At 28.4% G+C, this 26987-nt stretch overlaps 2 protein-coding genes across 4 annotated transcripts; both read right to left on the reverse strand.

Moving 5' to 3' along the window:
* Positions 1–4494: 4494 nt before the first annotated feature.
* On the reverse strand, positions 4495–5985 carry LOC136085631 (uncharacterized). The gene has a single exon (XM_065806955.1). It carries the CDS (start codon positions 5983–5985, stop codon positions 4495–4497), a length of 1491 nt encoding a protein of 496 aa, XP_065663027.1.
* A 10247-nt stretch (positions 5986–16232) lies between these two features.
* Positions 16233–26564, reverse strand: LOC100202812 (nucleolar protein dao-5). 3 transcript variants are annotated; one of them, XM_065806255.1, is made up of 9 exons: positions 26244–26552; positions 25869–25964; positions 23297–25489; positions 22364–22447; positions 21359–21433; positions 18015–18098; positions 17554–17640; positions 17394–17456; positions 16233–17316 (listed from the first exon to the last, which is right to left on the reverse strand). In XM_065806255.1, the coding sequence occupies exons 1-9, from the start codon at positions 26386–26388 to the stop codon at positions 16421–16423; spliced, it is 3723 nt and encodes a 1240-aa protein (XP_065662327.1). In that variant the 5' UTR covers positions 26389–26552; the 3' UTR covers positions 16233–16420. The 3 variants fall into 3 exon arrangements, with proteins under 3 accessions (XP_065662327.1, XP_065662329.1, XP_065662330.1); XM_065806257.1 differs by lacking the exon at positions 21359–21433 and having other exon boundaries at positions 26244–26564; XM_065806258.1 differs by lacking the exons at positions 17394–17456; positions 17554–17640; positions 18015–18098.
* Between the last annotated feature and the right edge of the window lie 423 nt (positions 26565–26987).

Raw genomic sequence — 26987 nt, forward strand, 5'->3', positions numbered from 1 at the left:
ATACACTAAACCTACAAAACGTTGTTAGTAAAAACAATAGAAATATGTTACGTGGAACTTGTGAAGTTTGTGGAACAAAAAAAACTCAATTTGTATCAGCTTCGAAAGGTGGAGATTTAGTGAATTCAATTAATTCAATAACTAAAAAAATAAAATTACCATGGGCAAAATTTCCTGGTGAAATGCATTTACCTGGAATGAACTTTGCCGGTCCTGGAACTAATTTAGATGAAAGACTCACTTCCACTGATGCATATAAAGAATGGAGTAAACCTAAAGATAGAGTTGATAATGCCGCTTATCATCATGATCTTGCTTATCAACATTTTACAGATACTACAAATAGAAATTTAGCTGATAAAATGATGATTGAAGAAATGGATGCTATAAAAAATCCAACAACACGTGAAAAAATTGAAAGAGGTATTATAAAACCTATTATAGCATCTAAAGCAAAATTTGGGTTAGGTTTTGAAAATACTCAAAAAAACTACAAGCGATCAGTAAAAAAGACAAGGAAAAAAAATTGAAATGGACTGACGAACTTGCAAACGAACTTCATAAACCTGTTATAAAAAATTTTAAAACAAGAAAAGTGATTGTCAATGGAATTGATAAAATATGGGCTGCTGATTTAGTTGACATGCAATCTTTCTCCAAATTCAATGACGGAATAAAATACTTTCTCATGGTTATAGATGTATTTTCAAAGTATGGGTGGATTGTTCCATTGAATAAGAAAACTCGACTTGATGTTGCTCATGCTTTAAATAAAATATTTGAGGATAGAAAGTGTGAAAAATTGTGGGTAGATAAAGGTAAAGAATTTTATAATAAGCATATTAAAGCGTTAGGGATAGATATATACTCAACTGAAAATGAAGAAAAAAGTTCTGTAGTTGAACGTTGGAATAGAACCATGAAAGAGAAAATGTTTAAATACTTTTCAGCTAATTCAACTAGAAGATATATCGATATTTTAGATGAAATGGTAAATAATTATAACAATACAAGACATTCATCCATTAAAATGACGCCAGTTGAAGCTAGTGATAAAAAGAATGAGAATATTGTTTGGTTAAACTTGAACGGAAATGTAAGATCAGGACCAATGCATCCTAGATTTTCAATAGGTGATAAAGTTAGGATAACTAAAAAGAAGAAAACATTTGAAAAAGGATATACACCAAGATGGACTGAAGAAGTTTTTACTATATCAAAAATTCAATACACAGATCCTCCAACTTATAAAATAAATGACTATAATGGTGAAGAAATACAAGGTACATTTTATGAACAAGAACTACAAAAAACAAATCAGGAAATATTTAGAATCAAAAAAGTAATTCGAAAACTCAAAAACAAATCATTTGTAAAGTGGTATGGATATCCTGAATCGTTTAACTCTTGGATAGATAATAAAAAATTGAGAAAATTATAATATAGAATAATATTTTTTATAAAATAGACAAATTTTATAAAAAATTGATCGCGATCAAATTTTTTTAGATTGAATTGACCCAGAAATAAAAAAACGATCAAATCGATAAGAAAAAAAATTGAATTTTATCAAAAATTTATAAAATACAGTTTGAAATGAACCTGAAATAATATGAAAAAAATGTGGATACTAAAATGGTCGAAATCAAAATGTGCCAGAACCCGCATTATATACTACTCCCCGGACACTTTAGGATAAAATAGATTGTCCATATGTACTAACAGAAAACAAAGTGTCGAAAGACTTTTTTAAAAGTATAAACATTTATTTATTGAATTAAAAACAATAACATAGTTATTGGCTAGGTTAATACGTTAATAATATACAAAACATAAAAGAAAAAATATTTAAAAAAAGCATGTTTCAAAATTTAAGGGTAGCCCCGGACACATAGTTTAACAATGGTTTTAACTCTGTTTTACCAGTGTGACACAAATGTAATGTATAATAATTTAATATTGGACTGTTCTCAACACATTTTTAAAAAATCGCCTTTAAAGATTGCATCTGATATAAAAGAAATGGAAATAAAAATGTCATCATATAGAAATATAAGCATTAGCTTTTTACTAATGAAAATAAATATTTTCGAAACACTTTTTTCAAATCTAAAGTCTTTTTATTGGAATTGAATAAATTACTACTATAGGTTTGTGTATTAATATGAATGTATTGATATTTATATAAAAAAAAGTCGTTTATTTTTAATATGTAAATGAATTAAGTTGTCCGGAACCACCCTCCAAACATGTGTCCTATACCACGCAATCGTACCTCATTCACAAATACTAGTTTTAAAACCAGTGAAATTTTCAATGAATTTTTTTTTTAGTAACTATTGTAATTAAAAATGTATTTTTATTCAATAAAAAGTTATTAGTTTACATAAAAATTAGGTATATAAATATGCGAATCAAATATGATGATACATGGCTCTACTGGTGGTGGAAAACAATATCTTGCACTCCCGGCCAAATAATGTTTTTATTGCATTTAAAATTGCATACCTTCTTTAGTTTACGCTGTACATCAAGTTTCCAGAGTTAGCCGCCGTCCAAGACTAATTCTTTAACTCCTCTATTAGATTAAATTGAATATCGAAAAAAAAAGTATTTTTCTTATGGGGTATTTCAATACGGATCTAATAAGATATATCTTATTAGATCCGTACTGAAATACCCCATAAGAAAAAGGCAATCTTACTATTTCAATATCTGATCATATGACACATGTTATCTGCATTTCTAGAAAAACTAATCACCCTATAAAAATTATAATTACAGGTGATGCTGTAGGAACTTTAACAAAAATGTATTTATTGAAGATGTCTCGAACATTACCTGGGATCTCTATATTAAAAAAGATGATGATGTAAATTATTCTATAAGTTTTCTTTTAAAGATATTTGAAAACATATTAGATCAACATGCTCGAAACAAAAAACTAACTAAGCAGCAAATTAAACTTAAACCAATACCATGGATCACCAATGGCATAAAAACTTTGCATTTGGTGTCTTTGTAGATCTACGAAAAGCTTTCAATACAGTAGATTATTCTACTCTACTCAAGAAATTAGAATATTATGGAATCAGAGGAATACCTCTTAAATATTTTGTTTTCTATCTTTACAACAGATCTTAGTTTGTCTCAGTCAATGACTCAAAATCTACTCAAATTACTTATTTTAACGGTGTCCCTCAAGGCTCAGTGTTAGGACCACTACTTTTTCTTTTTTACATTAATGACCTTAGTAACTCAATTAAGTTTGCAACTCCTTACCACTTTGCTGATAATACTAACTAGCTCATTATCAATAAGTTTTTAAAAAAAATTAACAAATACATTAATCATAATCTTGCCAATCTAGTTTAGTGGCTTCGTTCAAATAAGCTTTTTCTCAACTGTAGCTAAACTGAACTGGTCATATTCAAATCCAATAAAAAAATAAAAAATAAAAACTTAAATTTTAGATTAATTGGCCAGAAAACCATTCCTGTAAACTCAATCAAATATCTTAGAATTATAATTGATTCCAACCTATCGTTTGTATCCCATCTTAAAGACTTAGTCATAAAAATTAAGCAGATCAAATGGAATGCTGGCTAAAGTTACACTATTAAATATATATCATTCCATTTTTGGTTCACATATACGATATCCTTGTCAAATATGGGAATAATCTTAACAGCAATAAGTTTTAAGGATATCCCATCTTCAAAACAAAGTTTTAAAAATAATACATTTTTAGAATTGCAAATTCAATCCTAATGTACTTTATCTTACTTCTAAGATCCTTAAACTTTATGATCTTATTCAATTCTTGAATTACCAGTTTGTCTGGACTCACCAACAAAAAATGCTTCCTCTTTCCTTCAACATATTCTTCCCCAAAAATGCAAATAACAGATACTATCTTCGATCAGTTGATAATCTGAACCTAGCAGTCTTAAAACACCGTTCTATTACTTATGGATATAAGTCCATAAAAAATCAAACTATAAAATCTTGGAATAACCTTCCCTATGAGTTCCCTAAAAGTTCTCCATTCATTCTATGTTTTTAAGAGTAACCTATTCCACTCTTTCCAAATCAAATACAGTTAATAAATCCAAAGATATGTGTATCTGTGTGTTTGTGATGAGCGCATGTAAATAAGTGTGAGTATATATGTATGTATGTGTATATGTATGCATGGATGTGTATGTGTGTATGAGTATGTTTGTACATATTTGCATGTGTATAAATATATATATATATATATATATATATATATATATATATATATATATATATATATATATATATATATATATATATATATATATATATATATATTATTTTAAAACATCAAGAAATACAGTTTCTCTCAATACAAATAATATTATTTTATAAGAAATTTTCGCTGGGTTATAGATACCAGCATCATCAGCTTGTAAAATGTTACAATGATTTTTAATCGTTATAGTTTATATAAAATTGTTACTATTGACGTCAGCGGTTGAATGGCTTCTTTTCATTTTTAAATTTTAAAAATGCCGTCCAAAACATAGTTTTTACATATTGGCCTTCATCAAGGTTAATTCCGCCGTTTCGCGCAGAGCACATGTTGTTTTGTATTTCTAACGCCTCTCTAATTTTTCTTTCAAACTTTTTATTTTCTACTTTTAACGTTCTTGTTTTTTCCCAAATAATATTTTCTTTGCAAAAGGTTTTATGATATGCTAATGCAGATTGATTAGGCTTGTTTTCATTAATACTCTTCTGATGTTGATGCATCCGCGTACTTACCTGCATTTTTGTTTCACCTATGTAGACTTTGGAGCAGTTGCATTTTATTATATACGTTCCAGGTTGGCTGTTACTTGGTAGTTTTGTTTTGTTTTTTGATGTTAATAAAGATCTTAAATTTGGGTTTGATTTAAATACTGCTCTGTACCCTGCTTTTCGTAATATTTTTCGAAGTTTTGGTGAAAGGCCTGGTACCCAAGGTAAAGACACTACAGGAAGATTGTTGCATTCTGATGGAATTTTGTTTTTATTTTGTCTTTTTTGATGGAATTGGTGTGTAATATTCCTCAATAGCTTTTCATCGTACCCATTTTCAATAAACATGTCAATTAAAAAATTTATTTCGTTTTGCAAATGATGTTTACTACAGATGGAGTAAGCTCTGTGGAGAAAACCTTTAAATATAGCTGTTAAAATATTTGGATCGTGATTTGAATGCGGTTTAATTTGAATGTTAGTGATTGCCTCTTTTCGATATACTTTGTACTCATATTTTCCTAGTGTGTTATTTGTAATGGTTATGTCAAGAAAGTTAAGCGTTTTTGTTTCGTTTTCAACTTCAATTGTGTATTGTATTGCAGGATGTTGTTGATTTAAAATATCTTGGAACTGTTTTGCTTGTTTGATGCTAGGAAATCTTGCATGACTATCGTCAACGTATCTTAAAAATGATTTTAGATTAAGTGCCGGATTTTGTGTCAAAGCCATTTTAATTGCATTATTTTCATGGAATTGTAGAAAAGATTCCGCGAGAACAACCATGAAAGAAAGTCCGATTGGTCCTGAGTTTTCCATTACGTGAATCTCATTGTTCCAATGAAAATAACATTGATATAAGCAAAGTTCTATGAGTTGCTTTATTTCAGGTATACTTAGTTTTGTTAAGTTTTTATATGATAAATTGTTACTTAATTGTTCTAAAAGTATAACGGTGGCTTCTTTTAACGGAATTGACGGGTACAAATTTACAACATCATAAGATACTTGAATATCATTGTTGTCGACATTCCAATTTTCAGCTTTTTTTATAAAGTCAAAAGAGTTTTTTAATCGTGTCGGATTTTCATTTAAGACTGGTTGTATTATCTTAACTAAGAAATCTGATTTTCCGTGGTTTGGTGTGCCAATGGTAGAGATAATTATTCTCATAGGGTACGATTTTTCCGGTTTATGAGCTTTTATTACTCCATACATTCGAGGTGGGATAGGATCACTTGGATATATTTTTTCGTATTCCTCTTTAGAAAAACGCTGTTTTGTTTTTTAGTTTTGAAAGAAATCTTCTAATTTTTGCCGCGTAATATATATATATATATATATATATATATATATATATATATATATATATATATATATATATATATATATATATATATATATACATATATATAAAAAAGATTCATCACAAAAAAAAATTACTGCAATAGGAGAATGGGAACAAAACCCCAAAAATCTTAATCCCTTCCCTCTCTGCCTTAAACGTGAGTGCGACAAACTGATTAAATATTTTTTGTAATTTTTTCAACTAGACATATTCATCGAGAAATTTTAAAATTCATAGTATAATTTCTCAGCGTTCAAAAATTATGACAATATAAAATTTGCAACCCCTTCAAATTGAGGGGGGTTTAAATAAACAGACATTTCCATGGGCAATACTTTAGGGCTTATAAATCAGAAACAAGTTGTAAAGCAAGACAGATGTCTTTGCAAATAAATACACATGACATTTACTGCAGACTGTAGATAAGATTACACCCAATGATTGTCAGTAAAATAAATACTTTTGCAATATGAAATGTGGAAAATTTGCCACAATACCCTAAGAGGTTGTAAAGTAGATTACAACCTCTTGGGGTATTGTGGCAAATTTTCCACATTACCCCAAGAGGTTGGAAACAGCGTATTTAGTGAGGACAAAATGATAATTCAAGAATGTTTTCTGTGACCATATAGTATCAATAAGACTTATATCTGTGTATATTTTTGTTTAATATTAAATTATTATAACAACTCAAATATATTTCATTTTGAATAGGATTTGATATCTTTTTCCAAAAGTTATATTAGCCAGCAATTACCCATATATTAGTGATACCACATTGCTGAATCAATTTGACCTCAAAGCAACCAAGTTTATGAAAACTAATGTGAATGTAATAAAAATTCATGAAACAGTAACATATTAATATAGTGAAAGTTCTGTTTATAAAGGTGCAAATAACCTGTCAATGTGGAGATCTTTTAACATAAGCTGTACTTAAAGTAATAATTTTTTCAATTTAAATAAAAATCCATGTGACTCAAGTTGCTCTATTGATTTTTTAGCAAATGTGCTACATTTATTGAAGAATACTAGAACAACTTTCTTATGTAACAAACCTTTCATAATTACAGCTTGAATTCAAATATATATACTTCTATCACTAGTTATAGATTCAAAACTCCTGCAAAAACTTGATGACTTTCTAAATATGGATTTGAAGTTTAGGGTAGGGCGGGAAAATATGGATTATTGTGGTAATATGGATATATTCAATAAGTATGCATGGAGTAAGTTATCTATACATAATGCTTAAACCTAAAAATTACCAACGGTTTATACACATAACTAGCTTCATTTTTTTTGCATTAACAATGTTCATATATGATTTAAATAAATAGTTAAAATGTAAAAACATTCTATTTTGAAAAAAATATAAAAAACATTACGCTTAAAAACTTTTGTCTGCAGACTTCAGGAATATTACTTATCCAAGAATAATGATGTTAGTTTATTAGTTGGACCATCATATAATAACATGTAAAATTTGATTTATTAGTTCTCCAACCCATATTGATAAATAAACAAAAATCTAAAATGGGGTAAATTGGATATACAGGTAAAATGATAGTGGGTTAAAATGGATATATATAAAATATATAAAATCCTATTAACATGATAGAATTTTGTTACAAAATCATAAGCTAAATGACATTTATTTATATACTTAAGCTCACTTTTGCTTTTAATTATAGTATTATATATTTTTCAGTAACATATAATAGTTTTATATAATGTTACTGAATTATTTACATTAAGATCATAGTTCAAATTTGTTTTCGTTGAAAGGTAAAACTTTAACTCCTATCTAAATATTTGATATTTTATTTTTGTATTCTTCATTTTATTTTATTACCATATTTTACTTTATAATTAAGTTTTATATTTTATATAATTAAAGTTAATTTTATAATATTTTAGATAAAATAGTAAAACTGAAATAAACATGCCTGAAATAAAATATCAATTCAAGACTATTGGTACATATAATCACAGCTAATTAATGACTGCCATACAGCTTGTTAAGGAAGAGGAGTTTGTATAAAATGTATCAAAGTCTTCTGGCTAAAAAGGGCAGAGTTTTAAAAACATGGAATATACTTAAAGAAATAACAGGATGGGATGTGTGAAAATTGATAAGTTGCTAAATAGATTGCAAGGAAATGATAATAGAGGAGATACTTTTGAAAATAATAAAATTGCAGAAATATTTTTATGACTTTTTCATAAATATGGGGAAAAAACTAGCCGGTGAAGTTTCTGAGGGGAAAAAATCATTTAAATCTTTCTTGAAAAAATCTGATTCCTTTATGGATGAATCGGAGCTTTCAGTTGATGATCTTTGGCTAGCGATTAGTATGCTGAATACATAAAAGAGTGCAGGACTGGATGAAACTAACTCTGATGTTATAAAAGCAGTCTCAGATAAAATAGAGAAACCTCTTTTTATAATTTTTAATCTTTCTCTAAAAGACGGCATTTTTCCAGACCAATTAAAATTAGAAAAAACAATTCCAATATACAAAGGCGGCGATGACTCGATAAAATCTAACTACAGACCGATTTCCGTACTTTCCTATTTTTCTAAAATACTGGAGCATAATATGCACAACAGACTTTACAATTATTTTGAAAAAAATATCATTCTTTATAATAAACAGTTTGGTTTTTGCAAAAACTATTTCACGGAACATGCAATAATTGATCTTGCGAATCAAATTTTGAATGGTTTTGAAAGCAATAGTTGCACACTCGGAATTTTTTTAGATCTATCTAAAGCATTTAATACTGTCAACCACGAGATTCTTATCTATAAACTACGTAATTGTAGAGTAGTTTACTTTAACTTAAAGTGGCTGCAATGTTATTTAGAAAATTGTAAACAAGGATCAATACTTGGACCTTTGTTGCTTTTAGTTTATATAAATGATATTTATTTGTCCTCAAAAGTACTTATATTATTTTTGCTGATGACTCTAATGTTTTCTTTTCAGATTCAAATTTAAAAAATATTTTTCATTATGTAAATACAGAACTAATATATCTTAATGAGTGGTTTATAGCAAGTAAACTTTCATTGAATACTGATAAAACTAAATATATTTTGTTTGCTAAACAATCTGAAAACCTTCCACTTAAACAACAAGAATTAGCAATATTAGAATAAAAAGAGTTTTTTCAATGAAAGTACATGGAATAATTTTTGATGAATATTTAAATTGGAAAAGCCAAATAAAGTTAGTCGAGAATAAAGTTTCAAAGGTTCTGGAGATTATGTACAAGAAAAAACAACTTTTGAATAAAATATGTTTAAAAAATTTAAACTATTCATTTATACATAGTCATATTAACTATTGTAATATTGCCTGGGTAAACAATCACTAACCTTTCCTAAAAAATATTTTTACAAAACAAAAGCAAGCAAGTCGATTAGTTTTAGGCGCTGGTAAGTACGAAAGTGCTGAGCCGTTACTCAAGGAAAAAATGCTCTAAACGTATATGAACTGAATATATACCATAACTTGTTATTTATGTTTATAATATATTTTTATAAAATTTTTATAAAAATATATTATAAACATAAATAGCTCAAACTAATCATAAATATGAAGCAAGACACTCAATAAGCAACTAATACGTTCCACTAACATCACTATAAAAATCTGACTTCTCAATTACATGTCGGTCAATTATATATATACATGATGTATATATATAATTCAATTATATATATACATGATGTATATATATAATTCAATTATATATATACATGATGTATATATATAAATAGTTGAATTAAAAACTTGAAAATGTTGAGAATTTTCTTAAAATTTAAATCTCTTTGAAATATTTATATATATATATATATATACATATATATATATATATATATATATATATATATATATATATATATATATATATATATATATATATATATATATATATATATATATATATATATATATATATATATATATATTACGTATTTGTACTGAATATGTATATGTATAAATACCGATTTGTAAATTTTTATATTTACTGCAAAAAAAATAAAAACTGCAAAAAAAAAACATAATATATTTAAATTTTCATTTAAAATATGATGTTTTACAATTCACCTTTTACCTTAAATGCAATGCATTATGATATTTGTATGTACGCGGAAGTAAACAACAAAAATAAGTCGAGTAAAATGTCAAATATTGAAAGAACTGAAATTGTCCCAATAGATTTTGGTGTATTTTATTTCACACCTTCTAAATTTTTTAGATCAAATTAAAGTATATTATTGAAGTAAACTTTACAGTATATAACACTTCGAAGAAAAGATAACAACAAGTGCACCAAACAATTTTATTCGACTTAAAAATAAACCAAAAAAAGTCATAATTTTACATATTGTGTACCTAAATGCTTTAGTAACTAAGTAAAACATAAAAATTTATTATTTTATGGAATTCCCAACAAAGAAAATATTCAAGAATAAAAAAATTATAATTTCCTATAATAATTTTTACATACTTTTACACCCTTTCAAATATTTTTTTAATCATGACTAAAAACAAAATGTATTTAAACAAGGTAAAATCTTATTGAACCAGTTTTCATATTCAAATTTAATCGATTGCACAAAAAGTCTTAGTTTTTATATAGAACAAAGTCAACTTCGCTCTTTTCTGTAAAAGCTTTGATACCGTGAGATTGGTAAAATTAACTGTTTGATTTTGAGTTTTTGCTGTCTATTACTATTTCCGTACAAAAAGTTTTATTGGTACAAGCTTATTGTACACAAAGATTTCTTTTTTAAAAATAACTTCAATCATTTTGTAGCTGTCTTAGTAAATACACAACTCATCAGGGCTAGAACCAACCATGGCATTTAAGATTATAACAATATCGCATTATTTTAGCATCACAGTTAACTTTTTCTTTAAACTTTTCATGAGCAATATCTTCATTTTCAACACTCCACTGACAAGCTTGTAGTTGTAAACTACTATCACAGTTATTTATAAGCTTTTTTAACAATCAAGTTGGAAGAGTATTGATTCTACGGTTTATAACTGTACCAAAATTTGGTCCAGTAAGTTTTTTATTTGTTCTTTAATCCATTGTTGCTTTTGTAATGATCTTTAGATTTCTGATTTAATTTGAATTATTTTCTCAACATTGATTAACATAATGGCAAGCTTTAATTTTCCTCAGTCAAATTAGTTTTAATCAAATGGTTCAGACAATGTAGAAATTTTTCCTTTATAACTAGGCTTAAATTTTTTAACAACTTTTCATTTACTGGTTAATAAATATTTCGAAAAATGATTTTTGCTAAATTTAATTTCAATAATTAACACAGCCATTGTCATTCCTTGGTTTAATTCTATATGATATGATTTGGTTTAACTCTAATCTATTTAACAAAGTCCTCTTTGAATAACTGATGACCAGCTATTTTCTGTTTAACAGCTCTTCTTTCAAAACACTGTCTGATACTATATAAGTAAATATTTGTTAATGTGTTATTGGAAACAGAGTTTCCATCAACACATCAACAAATATATCTTCTGACCATTAAGTTACATCTTTAGAGATTATATTGTAAATATACAAAATGTTGTATTTAGTGGAATCATGCTAGGGTTTAGCTAAAAGCTAGAATCAGCAGGATTATTTATAGAGATTATTATAATTATATATTCTTTTACTTATGAAATTACTTGTAAAATATACTTCGAACAAGCTTCTCTAACGAAATTCAACTACAACTACGTTGAAATATTTGCTAATATTATAATGCAGTTATTCTCCTGCGGAGATAATAAAATTTGTAAAAGATTTTAGCGTAAATATAATTAATTATAAGAGAGAAAATGATTATCTATGTACGAGCAAGCCACAAATAATGAAAAATTAAAAAAAACTATGAATTATTGATTTTTCTGTACATACAAATACCATAATGCATTGCGTGAAATAATAATAAAGGGAAAGGGGAATTATTTTTTCTTAAATTCATTCAAGTCGCGCACTAATTTGGCAAAAACTTGGCCGCCGTTTTCCGTATATCCGCTCTCTGAGTACTAAGGCTCTCTACATTCTCTAGAAAGAGTCTTCACGTGTGTGCACTCTGGTGTAACCAAATTACGTGTAAACACGTAAATTTTACCCTCAGAATTAGGTTCTTTGGCCCAAAATAGTAGTATACTTAAACTTTCATAAGATTTCATTGACAATTAACGGATCTATGAATTTTTTTTCAATACACCACATTCTGGACACACTGTGCGCAGGTAACTTAAGTGACCATTAAGGCTCGAATCCTTCATAGAGGTTTGTTTTTTTTGTTTTGTTTTGTTACTTCTGTTAAGGTGAGTTTCCACTCATCTGTTTTTTAAAAGGAATATGAAAAATAATCACTTGAGCATGCGTATAATAAGTTTTAAATTGTTGGAAAGAAAATTTAGAACGCTCACGTGATTTATTCTTTCCCTATCCCGTTCCATAGAAAAATAGATAAGTGGAAACTCATTTTTACAGCTATAGTCGCAGTACATACATGACTGACTAATAAATAGATAAGTGTAGTGAAGTGGTGCATACATTTACTAAAGGTTTAGGTAGGCATTCTTTAAGTTTAAAAGTATTTCAATATTTATTTATACAGTTTATAAATTATTATAATTTGTAGATAAAAATTAACTAGATTGAGATGAAATTAGTTAAATAATTAATAAATACACGCGTAAAAATGAGGGAAAATTATTCAAACACACGTAAAAATAATACATAACTTAATTAAATATAGCATAGTTTATTTGATAAACAATACCTTAACTAATTCAACTGTTTGATGATAAAACATGTTTAATTTTTATTTTTAGTAAACAATTTGATTATCAGAAAATAAAAAAATTAAATTATCTCAAATCGGTCAAAAATGAAAACGCCATAAAGCGGTTGAAAATAAGACTATGATCGGTTGAAAACAATTTAGGCCTCAGTAGGTTATCTGAAGGTTAGTTTCAATTATTAGTAGGTGTTCTTTTTGTAGAACAACTAGTAGGTCGATATTTTTGTTGGTCAAACTATCTGACACGGAAAAATTCCCCTGGAAAAAATCTCCCGCAAAAAAAAAAAAAATTTAAAGATATTGCTTTGAAATTGATAGATTGCCTGCCCAAAATCCTCAGTCAATGTAGCGGTACACCTTGGCATGTTCTACCTATGTATCAGTCGATGCATGTACACTCAATGTTGTACAAAATGGCCGACAACTACTTTGAGCTAACTTGAGAAAACCGCTTTGACTGGGTGAAAGCACAATGTTTCCTGACTCCAAAAACGTAAAATTTGAAATTCAACTATTTCGTCCGAGAAAATAAATTTGATTTTAAGTATTAACCATTTTAAACAATACGGCGAAATGACAGCTTTTCAAATTTTACATTTTTAAGGCATTCAAAAACATTCTAAAACTAATATTTATCCTTTGCCAGTGTGAGCTAAAATGATGATGCATTGATTCTAATGTCTGCTCACTAAAAATCCCCAACGGAGTCTTTTTCATCTCAATGAATTGCTTCACAAGAAAACAGCATGAATCTTTGGGATCACACTAATGTTTATAACTGCCAGGTATGAGTCTTTGAAGCGATCAATTTTTCTGCAAAATCATCCTCAAGGATCATTATAAAACTCGATGTCACCACAGACTTAACTTTCAAAGGGCATCAATGGTTCCAAAAACTTGAAAAGCAGACTCTGACTCTGCAATTCTTTGGAGGATGTCAATATTGTTGAGTAGCTTGTGGCAGGCATTACCTGCAAACTGCCCACCATGATGTGGCTCTTGTTTGATGTGGATAGCTGAGGGCCATCTGAAAGCACTAGGCCTAACTTCTATCACGGCTCACCAATAGACTCAAACTTACCACAAAAATTTGGCTCCACAATCTTGGTGCCACTGACTCTTTTAATGGTTGATGCCAATTTCTTCATGCCTAACTTTGACAATCCTGTATTCGACTAAACCTGCACAAGATCTTAAGTTTTGATTCTTGGCTCAGGAAAAAGATGTCTGGCTTCCTAAAAAATGTAAATAATTTTAGATATCTTTAGTTCAAATTTAAATACCACAATATGTGTAATTTCGTACCTGGCTTAACTCTGAGAGGTTGCCACCTTTTGGGTGTGAAATTTTGACAGTATCTCCTGGAGATGAAGGTTTGGAAGAGATTACTTAAGTTGCAATTTGTTCTGCAGTAAATGGATCTGCTGTAGCTAACTGTTTTAGTTTCTCTCTAAATTTGAATAGAGTGCACTGATGTGGCTAACCTCTTCAAACAAGACTCAAGCAATCACCACACCGTTGGGGAGTATTGTCTTCATCAGGTTTGGAGCACCTTAAAGGGTTGTTCTCATTCAGCTATAGATGACCAACTTGACATATGGAACAGTTGCAATCTTGATACCTTGTTACTGGCTTGACTTTTACAGAGGAGAAATCAAACAAAGGTAAAAGAGCAACATCTTTTCTTTTAAGAGTTGTTCGACAAGAGTCACAGATACCTCTTGGCACTTTGGTATCGCTAAAATCAAGATTTGTATGGTAGTGTTTGAAGATTTTTTCAGCAAGAAATTGAGTCACCTCACGTGAGTACTTCTTCATGCACATAACTCTAACAGATTTCCGACAATTTTTTGCAAAATTAGGCATTTTGAAAGTTCTTGACATGACATGTGAAATACTTGCTTTCAAACTGTACACTAGATACCAGCAATTTTTCGTAATAGTTTGCTTAAAGCTGGAGTAGATATAAAAACATAAGATTTAACTCAAAAATAAAAAATTCTAAAGTTAAAAAAAAAACTAGAAGCAATCTTATTTTCAACATAAGTTGCAAAAATCAACATAAATAAACCGCTTTATATCGCCATTTTTAGTAGAATAGTTAAGTAATGCGTCATTTAAAATTTGTAAATGTTAACATAATTAAAACTGAAATATATCTATTTTTGATTGCTAAATTAAAGTTTTCCAGCATAAAAAAGTATTCTTTTTTTAGCTTAAAACAAGAAAATATAATTTTATTTTTTTAAAGTATCTTTTTAATGCAAAATAAGTCGCAACGTTTACAAAAATGTTTTATCTATATATGTTCATTTAATTATATGGCTTTTAAGTAAAATGACCCTTAATTACAGGACCCAAACATGCTTAAAACACAAAAATAAATTGTTTACATTTCATTAAATGTAAAAAAAAACGCTGGAAAATGTTTCACACCAACACTCGTTTCAAAAATTAAATATGACTGTCCAAGTTTGTTTCATAGTAAATTTAATATGAAAGAAACTATGTAAAATATTTATATTAAGATAATAATGATCGAGAAGACCTAAAAATCTCAAATTTTGCACATAAGAGTTTTGTCTATAGAAGTTACCAACGCTCAAAGCAACAGATTTTTCTGAGGAAAAATCTGTTAAAAAAAAACTCGCTGGCGTCTACTGTTGACTGCCGGTTCCCGGAATTTATTCATGTAGTAATTTTGGCAACTTGGAGGGACATGTTTCATAGAAAGTTCGAATCATCAAATTAGAGTTTTAAACTGAGTCCAAATAACCTTATTTGCCAAAGTTATACATATGCGCATGTTTGAAACAACAAATGTTAGTTAAAAAATGTTTTTCAATGCTGTAAAAATGTGAAATTTGACTAACCGTCATTTCGTCGAATAGTCAAAACTAAAAATCAAATTCATTTTTTCGGACTAAATATTTGGATTTCAAATACTACATTTTTGCAGTCAGGTTATACTTTCACCCAGTCAAAGCGGTTTTCTCGGGTCAGCTCAAAGTAGTTGGCCATTTTGTACAACGGTGCACTCCTTGTATGCTTTACTTATTTGTCAATAGATTTACAAAAACTGGAGGAATAAGGTTTCGTTTGTATTAATGTTGATGTATAAAATATTTATATTAAAAGCAAATATTATATTGATATAGCTTATTTTATGCGCTTTTTTTCCTGCTACCAAGTAGTAGCATGTAAAAAAAATAAGTTCACAGAATCAGCTGCAACTGACCATCTAATCTAGAATAAAAAATACTGAAGGAAATTCTACTCATTTATTTATATAAAATTCCTTATTGTTCATTTCAAATCAGATTCTTTTAAGTCGTTGAATTCCTTGAAAATCTTAATGAGTTCAGTAAAAACGAGACACTTCCAAAATATGCCAACGGACTCGGAATCGGAGCATGCCACTTGCTATAACGAAGTTAACCATTTAGAACGGTAATTTATTCTGAGTCATCACCAAAAGTTAGTTTAGAACCTTCAAATTTTTGAATTGAACCTTTGTTTCCGCCTGAACCACGCCCTCTACCACCACCTCGTCCGCCTCTACCGCCACCACTACCACGACCACCACCTCCACGTCCGCCACCAAAACTTTCTTTAGGAGCAGCAAAAACTATGTTAATATTACGACCATCGAGATCTTTTTGATTCATGGCGTTTCTAGCTTTAGTAGCACTTTCGACATCGTTATATTCAACAAATGCGAAACCTCTTGATTTACCAGTTTCGCGGTCTTTCACGACTCGAGCATCATTAGCATCAGAGAATGCAGAAGCCAAGCTATCATTGTCTGTTTGGAATGATAAATTTTTGACCATTAACAGCTTTGTAGGTGTGTCATTATCAAAATTTCCACCTCCTCTACCACCAGATCCAAATCCTCCTCGGCCACGATCGGAACCACGACCTCCCCTTCCACCACCCCCACGACCACCTCGGCCGCTGGCTGGCGTAGAAGGTTTGCTATCAGCGTTATCGCAACGAATGGACCTACCATCTAATTCTGATCCTGATAAAGCAATACACTTTTTTGCTTCCTCTGCAGAATCAAAATCTGCATATCCAAATCCCTTTGATTGGCCATCACGAGAAATGATTCGTACACTTGTGGGTTTTAAGCCATTACTAGAAAGGAACGATTTTAATGAAGATTCTTCAGTGCTAAATGACAATCCACCAATAAAAACACTAGCGGACTCTTTCCCTTTTTTAGCTGGGGTTTTCGATTTATTATTATTATCATCGGCTTTTCGCTTCTTCGAAACGGGGGCAGTCTCCGTTTCCATTTCTTCTTCTCCATCTTCGTCATCAGAACTAGAGTCTTCCTTCTTTGCAACTAAATAATACAATAAAATAGTTAACACTGTGATGTAAATTAAAACATTATAAGTAAATATTTAAAGTTTAAATTACCTTTCTTCGGAGCAGATTCCTCCTCATCTTCTGAAGATTCATCTGATTCATCCGGTTTGGCAGCTTTGATATAAAATATAAAATTGATTTACAAATTCAAAAAATAAAAGAAACTGATTTTTTTAAACTTTATTTCAAAGTTATTTTTAAAGTTTTCAACCTTTTTTAGAAGCAGGCTTTGCATTTTCTTCTTCTGAACTTGATTCTTCTGAGCTTGATTCTTTCGCAGCAACTTTTTTAGAAGCAGCTAAAAAAATTAAAAATGTCAAAGTTAAATAAACAGATAAGTCAATTAATTTATTTAAACTATCATGACAGAATTTTTTTTTAATTCTGATTTCAATTTCAACAAGGCTGCAAAAGCAACCACTATCAAGTTGGGAGTTGCTAAAATAAGAGTTGTAGAGCAAGGATAGGAGGTTAACAGAAGATTTGAAAAGTTAAAGGTTGTAATTCTTGAAACTGTGATGAAACTACTACTAGACTTATTTTATTATTTATTTGATGCAATAAATATAAATCCTTTAAATTTTGATTTGAAAAATCTTCAGAGTATTTCCTTAAAAACCGAAAAAAAACTTTGAGCACAATATTATAAAAAAAAGATTAGTCTATACAAACCTTTCTTAACTGGGACAGGTTTTTCTTCTTCGTCACTTGATTCATTTGAGCTGGATTCCTCTTTAACAGGAGCCTTCTTTGCAGCTACAATAGAAATTAACATTTTGTAGGCAAACTTTGTTGTAAATAGATTGTTGAAAACACATAACATTAAACTTCTAATCATACTAAAAAGTTATATATTGATATCTGTTTTTACTTATATATTAGGTTATAAATACTTTGATTATATATCTGTTTTACAAGTTTGTATGTAGGATTACAATACAGCATTATCAGGGTGCCAATATTTCAAAGTGGATTTCCCTGATCTTCTACCTGTTTATCTTGATTTAATTTAAAGTTACATGTACAACTTATTTAAGTTATGTAAGTTTGATAAGGAGTCATATTTCCTGATTTCTCTCTGAATTTTCTAAAATTTAACCTAATTTCCCTGATAATCCCCTGATTTTATTTTTCCATCTGAACTTCCTGACTTTTCCCTGTTTCCCCTGATCTGGCAGACACTCTGAATATTATATACAGCAGAAATAAAAAATCATTTCCTATAACTTCCCACTTTTTTCTAACTTCTGATTTCAGGTTTACTTGACTAGTTTAATATGAAATTTAAACTTAATATGAAATATAATTTAAAATAAAAATGAATATTTAAAGTTTAATATGAAATTTAAATTTAAGATTTAAGTTGAACAGCAATAAAAATGTTTTAATTTAAAAACAGTTGAACCTGCTAAGTGTAAAAAATCTAAAAAGGTTAAGATAAATATTGTAAAAATCAGTTAAAACCATACTTATTGCTGAAAAATATTGATAGCCCTAACAATACATAAAGGCAAGAGTTAGTTAGAAAAAACAAAAATAACATGGTAGCATGAAAAAAAGAAAATAAATACTGCACATATATACAAACAGCTTTTTATAAAAAATACAGCTCTTGAAATACATACTTGTTAGCCTGTTTTTTGTCTGTATGACTGAAACAACATCAATAACAAAAAAAACAAAATAAGTGAACAATGAAAAGTCATTTTCAGATAATTGGAGTTGCTGAGTTTCACTTTGTAAGACATAAAAATCAGTTTGTCTAAAAGACCTTTTAATTCAAGATACATAGATGACTGTTTAATGACTGATTCACTGTTTATGCAGTGATAAAACTTTGTAAACTAGAGATGAACTTGTAGAGATTCAGAGATTTAAGGCAGATTTTATTAGATACTATTTCCAGGAATCAATTTACTAATTCCAGGAATCTGCAAAAATCAGGCCTTATTTTAAATAAAAAATGCTTAGTGCATTTGCCTAATGTGAATTTAATATCATAAAATTCTCTTTATTTATTAACCTGACACCGCATATTGTATATTTAAATAAACAGAATTTGACTTAATTTTATAGTGCAAATTTAAATAAATGTTTAGTTGTGTTAGCATGTTTAGTTTTATGTATAGTTTTATTAAATGGTTAGCATGTTTAGTTTTTCTAAGAAAATATACTAATAAAACCAAGGATTTAAAGCACATAAATGGTTTTTTGTTCGTGAGATCTGCAATCTTAGAAACTAATAGAAAATCTAAAAAATCTGGGGGAAAATGTGGTGTCGGATTAAAGACAATTTTTTTAAATTACCGCAAAACAATTTAAATACTATTTTAACTCATTTTTTATTATTAGTATTAAGAAATATTTATTTTCTTTCAGATTCTTACTTAGATTAAGTAATTAAATTTAAGATTACATTTTTAAACATGTTTAATATAAACAGATTTCTTTCTTATCTCATATTTGTATATTTTAATTAAAATGTTAAATTTTTCAAAAAAATTATTTCTTAAATTTCTAATTGTGGCTTAGAAAACAATAAAGATTTTTTATTTTGAGAAAATGAGCGCGAAACAAATAAAAAACTGTTATCTTATTCACTTTTGCTATTAAAAACTTATTATATTAGCAATATTGTTGCGAAGTAACAAATATTTTTCCAAATTATGGTTATAGTTTCTCACCTTTTTTTAATTGTTGATTATGATAGAGAATTTAATGCTGATTAGGAATCATAAAAACATAGGTCTAAAAATCATTAAAGTGCTCTAATTCGATGTCAAAGTTTAAAAAATTACACTAAAAAAAAGCAAATATTTACCATTTTTTTAATAATTGATTATAATTAAAATCCTTTTCATAGATGAATTTAAAAAAGAATGGCTTTTATCAACAGTTTAAAGTAAAACTGTTCAAAAAATTTTTTTCGATAAAAATTAATAAAAAATATGCAAAATATATTCATTAAAACATTTAATTTAAATAAAATTTAATTTCGATGACAATAAAAACAGGGTCGCATAATTAAAAAAAAAATTTTCTAAAGGATTGATTTTAAAATATAAACTTATGTGAAAAATGTTTTGAAAAATGGCAAATTAGCCCTTTTTTAAAAAAAAAAAAAAAAAAAAAAAAAAAGGCTACAATTAAGTCTACTAAAAACTAAATTACAACCTGACTAAAAATAAAAACTAATTTTTATTATTTTAGAAAACAAAATTGAATATTTAAAAAATTTTTATAATTATATAAAACACCTATTACTGGGCCGGGTGAATAAAAAAAAGCAATTGCTTTTACGCGGTAATTTGTCAGCTTTACAAAATTGAAATTTTTTCAAAATTGCTGAATAAAAATTTCAATAAATTTGCTTAGGTTTTTATTCACGTAGAGCTGACCAATTACCAAGTTAATTGCTTAACTTTACATGAATAAAAATTTGATGAAGCTTTTTTTTTACGTAAAGCTAACCAGTTTCTGAGTAAAAGCAATTGCTAATTTTTATTAGCCCAGCCTAATGCCTAATGTGCTAATTTTAAAACACAACTAACACACAGATTACTTTTTTATTAACAATAAAAACAAGATTAATTAAACCAAGGGTTAAATTAAGTAATTGCGTATTGCCATATCTGGAATAACTTCTGGTCCTCTAAGTTTTAGTTAAAAGAAAAATGTAAATTCTAATGTTTATTAACAGGCAAATTTAACTTTTTTTTTTACCAAAAAACTAAACAACAATTTTATTTATCAAAATTTTGATTTAGAGTTTAATTACTAAACAACTTAATAACACAACAAAAATAACAACAAATGACTAGAAAAACTAATAAATAACACAAGCTTACTCAAAACTTCCACTTATAATTTTTTGATTTAACAGCATTAGTTAACACTGATTTAAAAATATGAAAAATGAGGACCATATATATTTCCAGGTATTGCAATATTCAATCGCTTAATGAAACCTTTCTCAAATTTATACAAAAACTATTAAGAACTTTGTAAACAAAAACCTTTTTTTGCTGGTTTAGCCTTTTCAGTTGTCTCTGAAACAGAACCTTTTTTAGCAGCAGCTTTTTTAGTTGGGACTAAAATGGAAAAACTTACATAAAATAATTGGTTGATTAACAGCTTAAAACAAAAAAACAAAAAAATGATTGGGTAAAATTTTTTTAAAAGGGAATAAATTTTCATGTTTAAAACTTTATATTTAACATAAGATTTGTTAAGTTTACTTAAAAAATTCTTAAAAAAAATTTTGCCTAAAAAATTATGGTTATTTTGCAATACATTTATAAAAAGTTATAAGTGCATTTAGCACTTTTGCAACAAAATAAAAAAAAATTTAATTTGAGACTACAAAAAAATCAAATAAATAAACAAAATTGTGAAATAAAAACATTAATTACGGCTTAGTATTTTTCAAACTTTTACAGAAGACTGTTTAGATATTTCAATTAGAAAAAGTTTTGGCATAACATAAATGACTTCATGGCTTAGGCAAAATCGTCATTTCATATATCACATGCAAACAACGCAAAACAAATAATTTTGCGTAAAGTTTATTTTATAATTGGTCAAATTTAAATATGAATGCTTTTTCTTTTGAAGTTTCTTTTAAAACCGTTAAAGTTGTATTGTTAAAAACATTAAAAACTTAATTAAAATTTAAAATAACCAAGAGAACTGTTAAAAAAGTAAAAATATATTGTTTGGTTGATCAGCTAGGCTATCATTTTGAATTTAAGTGACAAGTAGTTGATCAGACAGGCTATCAATTTGAAAATGCACTAAACACAAGAGTACATGAATAGCATTTGGGCGGATGTAGAGGACTTATTACTTATAGCAGGCTTAAATTATCTATTTTTAACCTTCATTTAATAATTTATTAGCTGAAAAGGATTTATAAACAAAGCAGTTAAAATATAATATTTATATACCTAAGTTTTGATAGATCCGAAACTCTTAAGTCTTGAATTACAATATTAAATTTAACTTCAAAATATAACAATTACTTTTCTGTGCAGCAGGCTTCACTTCTTCATCGCTTGATTCATCTGAACTAGGTTCTTTTTTAGATGGAGCTTTCTTAGAAGCAGCTAGATAAAGAAAAAGGATAGATAATAAATACAAAATTATATATTAAATGAATATGATCAAAATTTTTTGCAATGTAACACCAAATAAATAAAAATCACTCTAGGACTTAAGAATAAAAATTGAAAATACTTGAAATACTTGAGGTATTAAAGTGATAAAACTTATTGAAAACAAAGTATAATTTGTAACAACTATTTTAAATGACATGATCATAATTATTTTTTAGTTAAATTTTGATTAATGTTTTCAGATTCTAGTTTTAATTATAAAATTCCCTTAACAATAATTTTTAAACTTGAGTTTAAATGAGTTTAAATTTGCAAATTTGAGTTTAAATTGAATTAAAGTTTGAGTAAAAAATCAAGTAAAAATCAAGTTTAAATTTTTTAATTTGAAAAGTTTAGAGATAACAAAGACATTGGAAAACTTTTTACTTGATTTTGTCTTTTGAAATAAAATTTTGCATTAAAATTGCTGGAAAAATAGTCATTAGATTAAAATTTATTTATGAAACTGAATTAATTGTAATTTTTCTTCAAAATAATTTTGTTAAAAAATGTTTAAGTTATAATTTTTTATTTCATGTTTTTTGAAATTTTTTGTTGAAAACAATTCATAATTTAAACAAAGCATTTTTCAAAAAATTATTAAATTTAAATTTAATTAAAGCTGTTAATTTTTTTTATAAATCTTTTGACTAAAGAAAGTAAATTTTGTTAAGAAAAATTAAAATTTTCATCAATAATGAAAAAGATTTTTTTGCCTGTATTATTTTAATAAAAATTTAGGATTTGAATATCTAAATATAATTTTTAATTTAACATCCACCCAATGTGATTATAGCCCACCTTTCTTAACTGTAGCAGGTTTGGTTTCCTCTTCATCACTTGATTCTTCAGAGCTAGACTCTTTCTTAGCCGATGTCTTCAAAGGAACAGCTTTTTTAGCTGGAGGTTCTTCATTATCACTGGAATCTTCAGAACTAGATTCTTTTTTAGCTGGTTTAACAGATGTTTTAGCAGGTGTCTTTACAACCACAGATTTTTTCGTGTTACTTTCATCACTTGAATTCTCAGAACTAGATTCTTTTTTAGCGGGTGTTTTTGCGTGATTTTTTTTTGCAGCTGGTTTTTTAGCATCATCACTTGAGTCATCAGAACTTGACTCTTTTTTAGCCGGTGTCTTGGCAGGTGTCTTAACAGAAACAACTGTTTTAGCAACAGGCTTTTTAGTAACTTCTTCATCACTCGAGTCTTCTGAACTTGACTCTTTTTTAACAGGTGTTTTAGCAGGTGTTTTTACAAGATCTTTTTTTGCTGCAGGCTTTTTAGCATCTTCATCACTTGACTCATCAGAACTTGACTCTTTTTTAGCTGATGCTTTAACAGTAGTTTTAGCAGGCGTTTTTAAAAGCTCTTTCTTTGCTACAGGTTTTTTAGCATCTTCATCACTTGACTCATCAGAACTCGACTCTTTTTTAGCTGGTGTCTTGGCAGGTGTCTTAACAGGAACAACAGTTTTTGCAACAGGCTTTTTAGTAACTTCTTCATCACTTGAGTCTTCTGAACTTGACTCTTTTTTAACAGGTGTTTTAGCAGGTGTTTTTACAAGATCTTTTTTTGCTGCAGGCTTTTTAGTATCTTCGTCACTCGACTCATCAGAACTAGATTCTTCCTTAGATGAAGCTTTAGCAGGTGTCTTTACAGAAACAACATTCTTTGCAACAAGTTTTTTAGTAGCTTCTTCATCGCTTGACTCGTCAGAACTTGACTCTTTTTTAGCCGGTGTCTTGGCAGGTGTCTTAACAGGAACAACAGCTTTTGCAACAGGCTTTTTAGTATCTTCATCACTTGAGTCTTCTGAACTTGACTCCTTTTTAGCAGGTGTTTTAGCAGGCGTTTTTACAAGATTTTTTTTTGCTGCAGGCTTTTTAGTATCTTCATCACTTGACTCATCAGAACTTGATTCTTTCTTAGATGAAGCCTTAGCAGGTGTCTTTACAGAAACAGAATTCTTTGCAAGAGGCTTTTTAGTATCTTCTTCATCACTTGAGTCTTCAGAACTTGACTTTTTTTTAGCCGGTGTCTTGGCAGGTGTCTTAACAGGAACAACAGTTTTTGCAACAGGCTTTTTAGTATCTTCATCACTTGAGTCTTCTGAACTGGACTCCTTTTTAGCAGGTGTTTTAGCAGGCGTTTTTACAAGATTTTTTTTTGCTGCAGGCTTTTTAGTATCTTCATCACTTGACTCATCAGAACTTGATTCTTTCTTAGATGAAGCCTTAGCAGGTGTCTTTACAGAAACAGAATTCTTTGCAACAGGCTTTTTAGTATTTTCTTCATCACTTGAGTCTTCAGAACTTGACTCTTTAGCAGATGCTTTAACAGTAGTTTTAGCAGGCGTTATTAAAAGCTCTTTCTTTGCAACTGGCTTTTTAGCATCTTCATCACTTGAATCATCAGAACTTGACTCATCAGAACTCGACTCTTTTTTAGCTGGTGTCTTGGCAGGTGTCTTAACAGGAACAACAGTTTTTGCAACAGGCTTTTTAGTAACTTCTTCATCACTTGAGTCTTCTGAACTTGACTCTTTTTTAGCAGGCGTTTTTACAAGATTTTTTTTTGTTGCAGGTTTTTTAGCAACATCATCGCTTGACTCATCAGAACTAGATTCTTTCTTAGTCTTTACAACAACAGGCTTTTTGGCTGGAGATACTTCTTCATCACTGGATTCTTCAGAGCTAGATTCTTTTTTAACCTGCGCTTTAGCAGGCGTCTTTATTAAAACAGCTTTTTTAGCAGGAGGTTCTTCCTCATCACTGGATTCTTCTGAACTAGACTCTTTTTTAGTAGGTGTTTTAGCAGGCGTTTTAACTGGAACTGATTTTTTTGCTTGAGTTTTTTCTTCCTCAGAAGAACTCTTAGAGTTTGACTCTTTTTTACCTTTTTTAGTAGGTTTTTTTTTCATTTGAGACTCGCCTGCTTCTTCTTCACTAGACTCGTCAGAAGTTGAATCTTTATGAGCAGGAGCTTTTTTAACAGCTTAAAAAGGGGTAAAGTTCATATTTTTAAGAACAATTTTTAATCTAATCATAGTTTGAATTAGCAAAAAAAAAAACTCATTATCAAAAGCATAAATTATTAATTTAAAATAACACAGGCTTTAAGAAAAATAAAAAAACAGGTTTTAAATATCAAAAAGACAGACTTAAAATATAAAAAATTTGAGACCTGAGAAATTTAATTAACTATGTTGATAACTGTTTGTTCTTTTTGAAACTTTTTAAAAAATTTTATTCAAATTAACAAACCAAAAAAGAAACATGCTTTACTTTATGGTAACTAGAGCTTTAAATTATCTCAAGTTTCAAAGACTCCTTAAATGTATTTTACATTAAGAAAAGAATAATACTTTACATACCACCATTTTTCAATGGAGCGGTTTTAGTAATAACTTCTTCTTCACCGCTTGATTCTTCAGAACTGGAATCTTTTTTTGCAGGTGCTTTTTTAACAACTAAAAAAACAAGAATGCTATAAATAAAAATTAACTACAATAATAATTAGATAATGCATCTTTTGTATTTGATTAATTACTAATATAAGAATTTTAAAGTATGCATGTCTGCATTTTTTGTTTAAAAATAAATGAACATAAGTTGTAAAACTACACGAAAACATAGTGAATAAACAATGATCAAGCACTAAAAAATAGCAATAAATTGAAATTTACGGAATATGAAGCTACTAAATAGATTTATAATGATTATTTAAAGTAGACTTTTATTTAATGTACCTTCCTTTACTTTTTGTATTTTCCCTTTTTTAACTTGCACTTCGTTTTGAGTAGTTTCTTCATCTGAAGGTTCTTTAAGTGGCGTCTTAGATTTCTTAACCTTGACAGATTTTTCTGTGGCGGATACAACTTTGGTCTTGGCCATATTTGTGAAACGTTTCTGTTGATCACCACGAGGTAAAGAACTTTAAAATTTCACGTGGAGGCGAATAAGTTTACGGTAATCTTTTGACTCCCTGTATATTTATAGTTAAAAAGGAGGAGATTTGTTAAAACAATTCCGTTACACAAGGTTGATCCGATGAAGTCGGTTTCAAAGTGAAAGGCGGAACAGTCAATTTCTTAAAAGTCTCTCCTCCCACACTTTGTTTCTAAAAGGTCTTTTAGAAAAAAAGTGTGGGAGGAGAGAAGCCAGTGGCCCAAGCCCTCCTAGTCTTGTCGGCTCTGTTTAATAAACAATAAATTTTATTAAAAGTAATTTGATTCATGAATAATGGCCAGGAAGAAAGGTGACAAAAAGCCCTCTTTCCTGACCCTCATTCGCATCCCACTTTTTACAAAACTTTTACAATAAAATATAAAGATTAATTTAAAGTTTTTTTTTAACCCCCTTGAAAACCCGCGGCACTCTCCTTAAAACGCTTATATTTTACTTATTCTCAAACATTAAAAACAACAAATAAAACAACAAATAAAGCATTAAATAGTGATAAAATTAATAAATTAGCAAGAATTGCTGTTCTC

This window comes from Hydra vulgaris, chromosome 09 (genome assembly GCF_038396675.1).
Source record: "Hydra vulgaris chromosome 09, alternate assembly HydraT2T_AEP".
Taxonomy (NCBI): Eukaryota; Metazoa; Cnidaria; class Hydrozoa; order Anthoathecata; family Hydridae; genus Hydra; species Hydra vulgaris.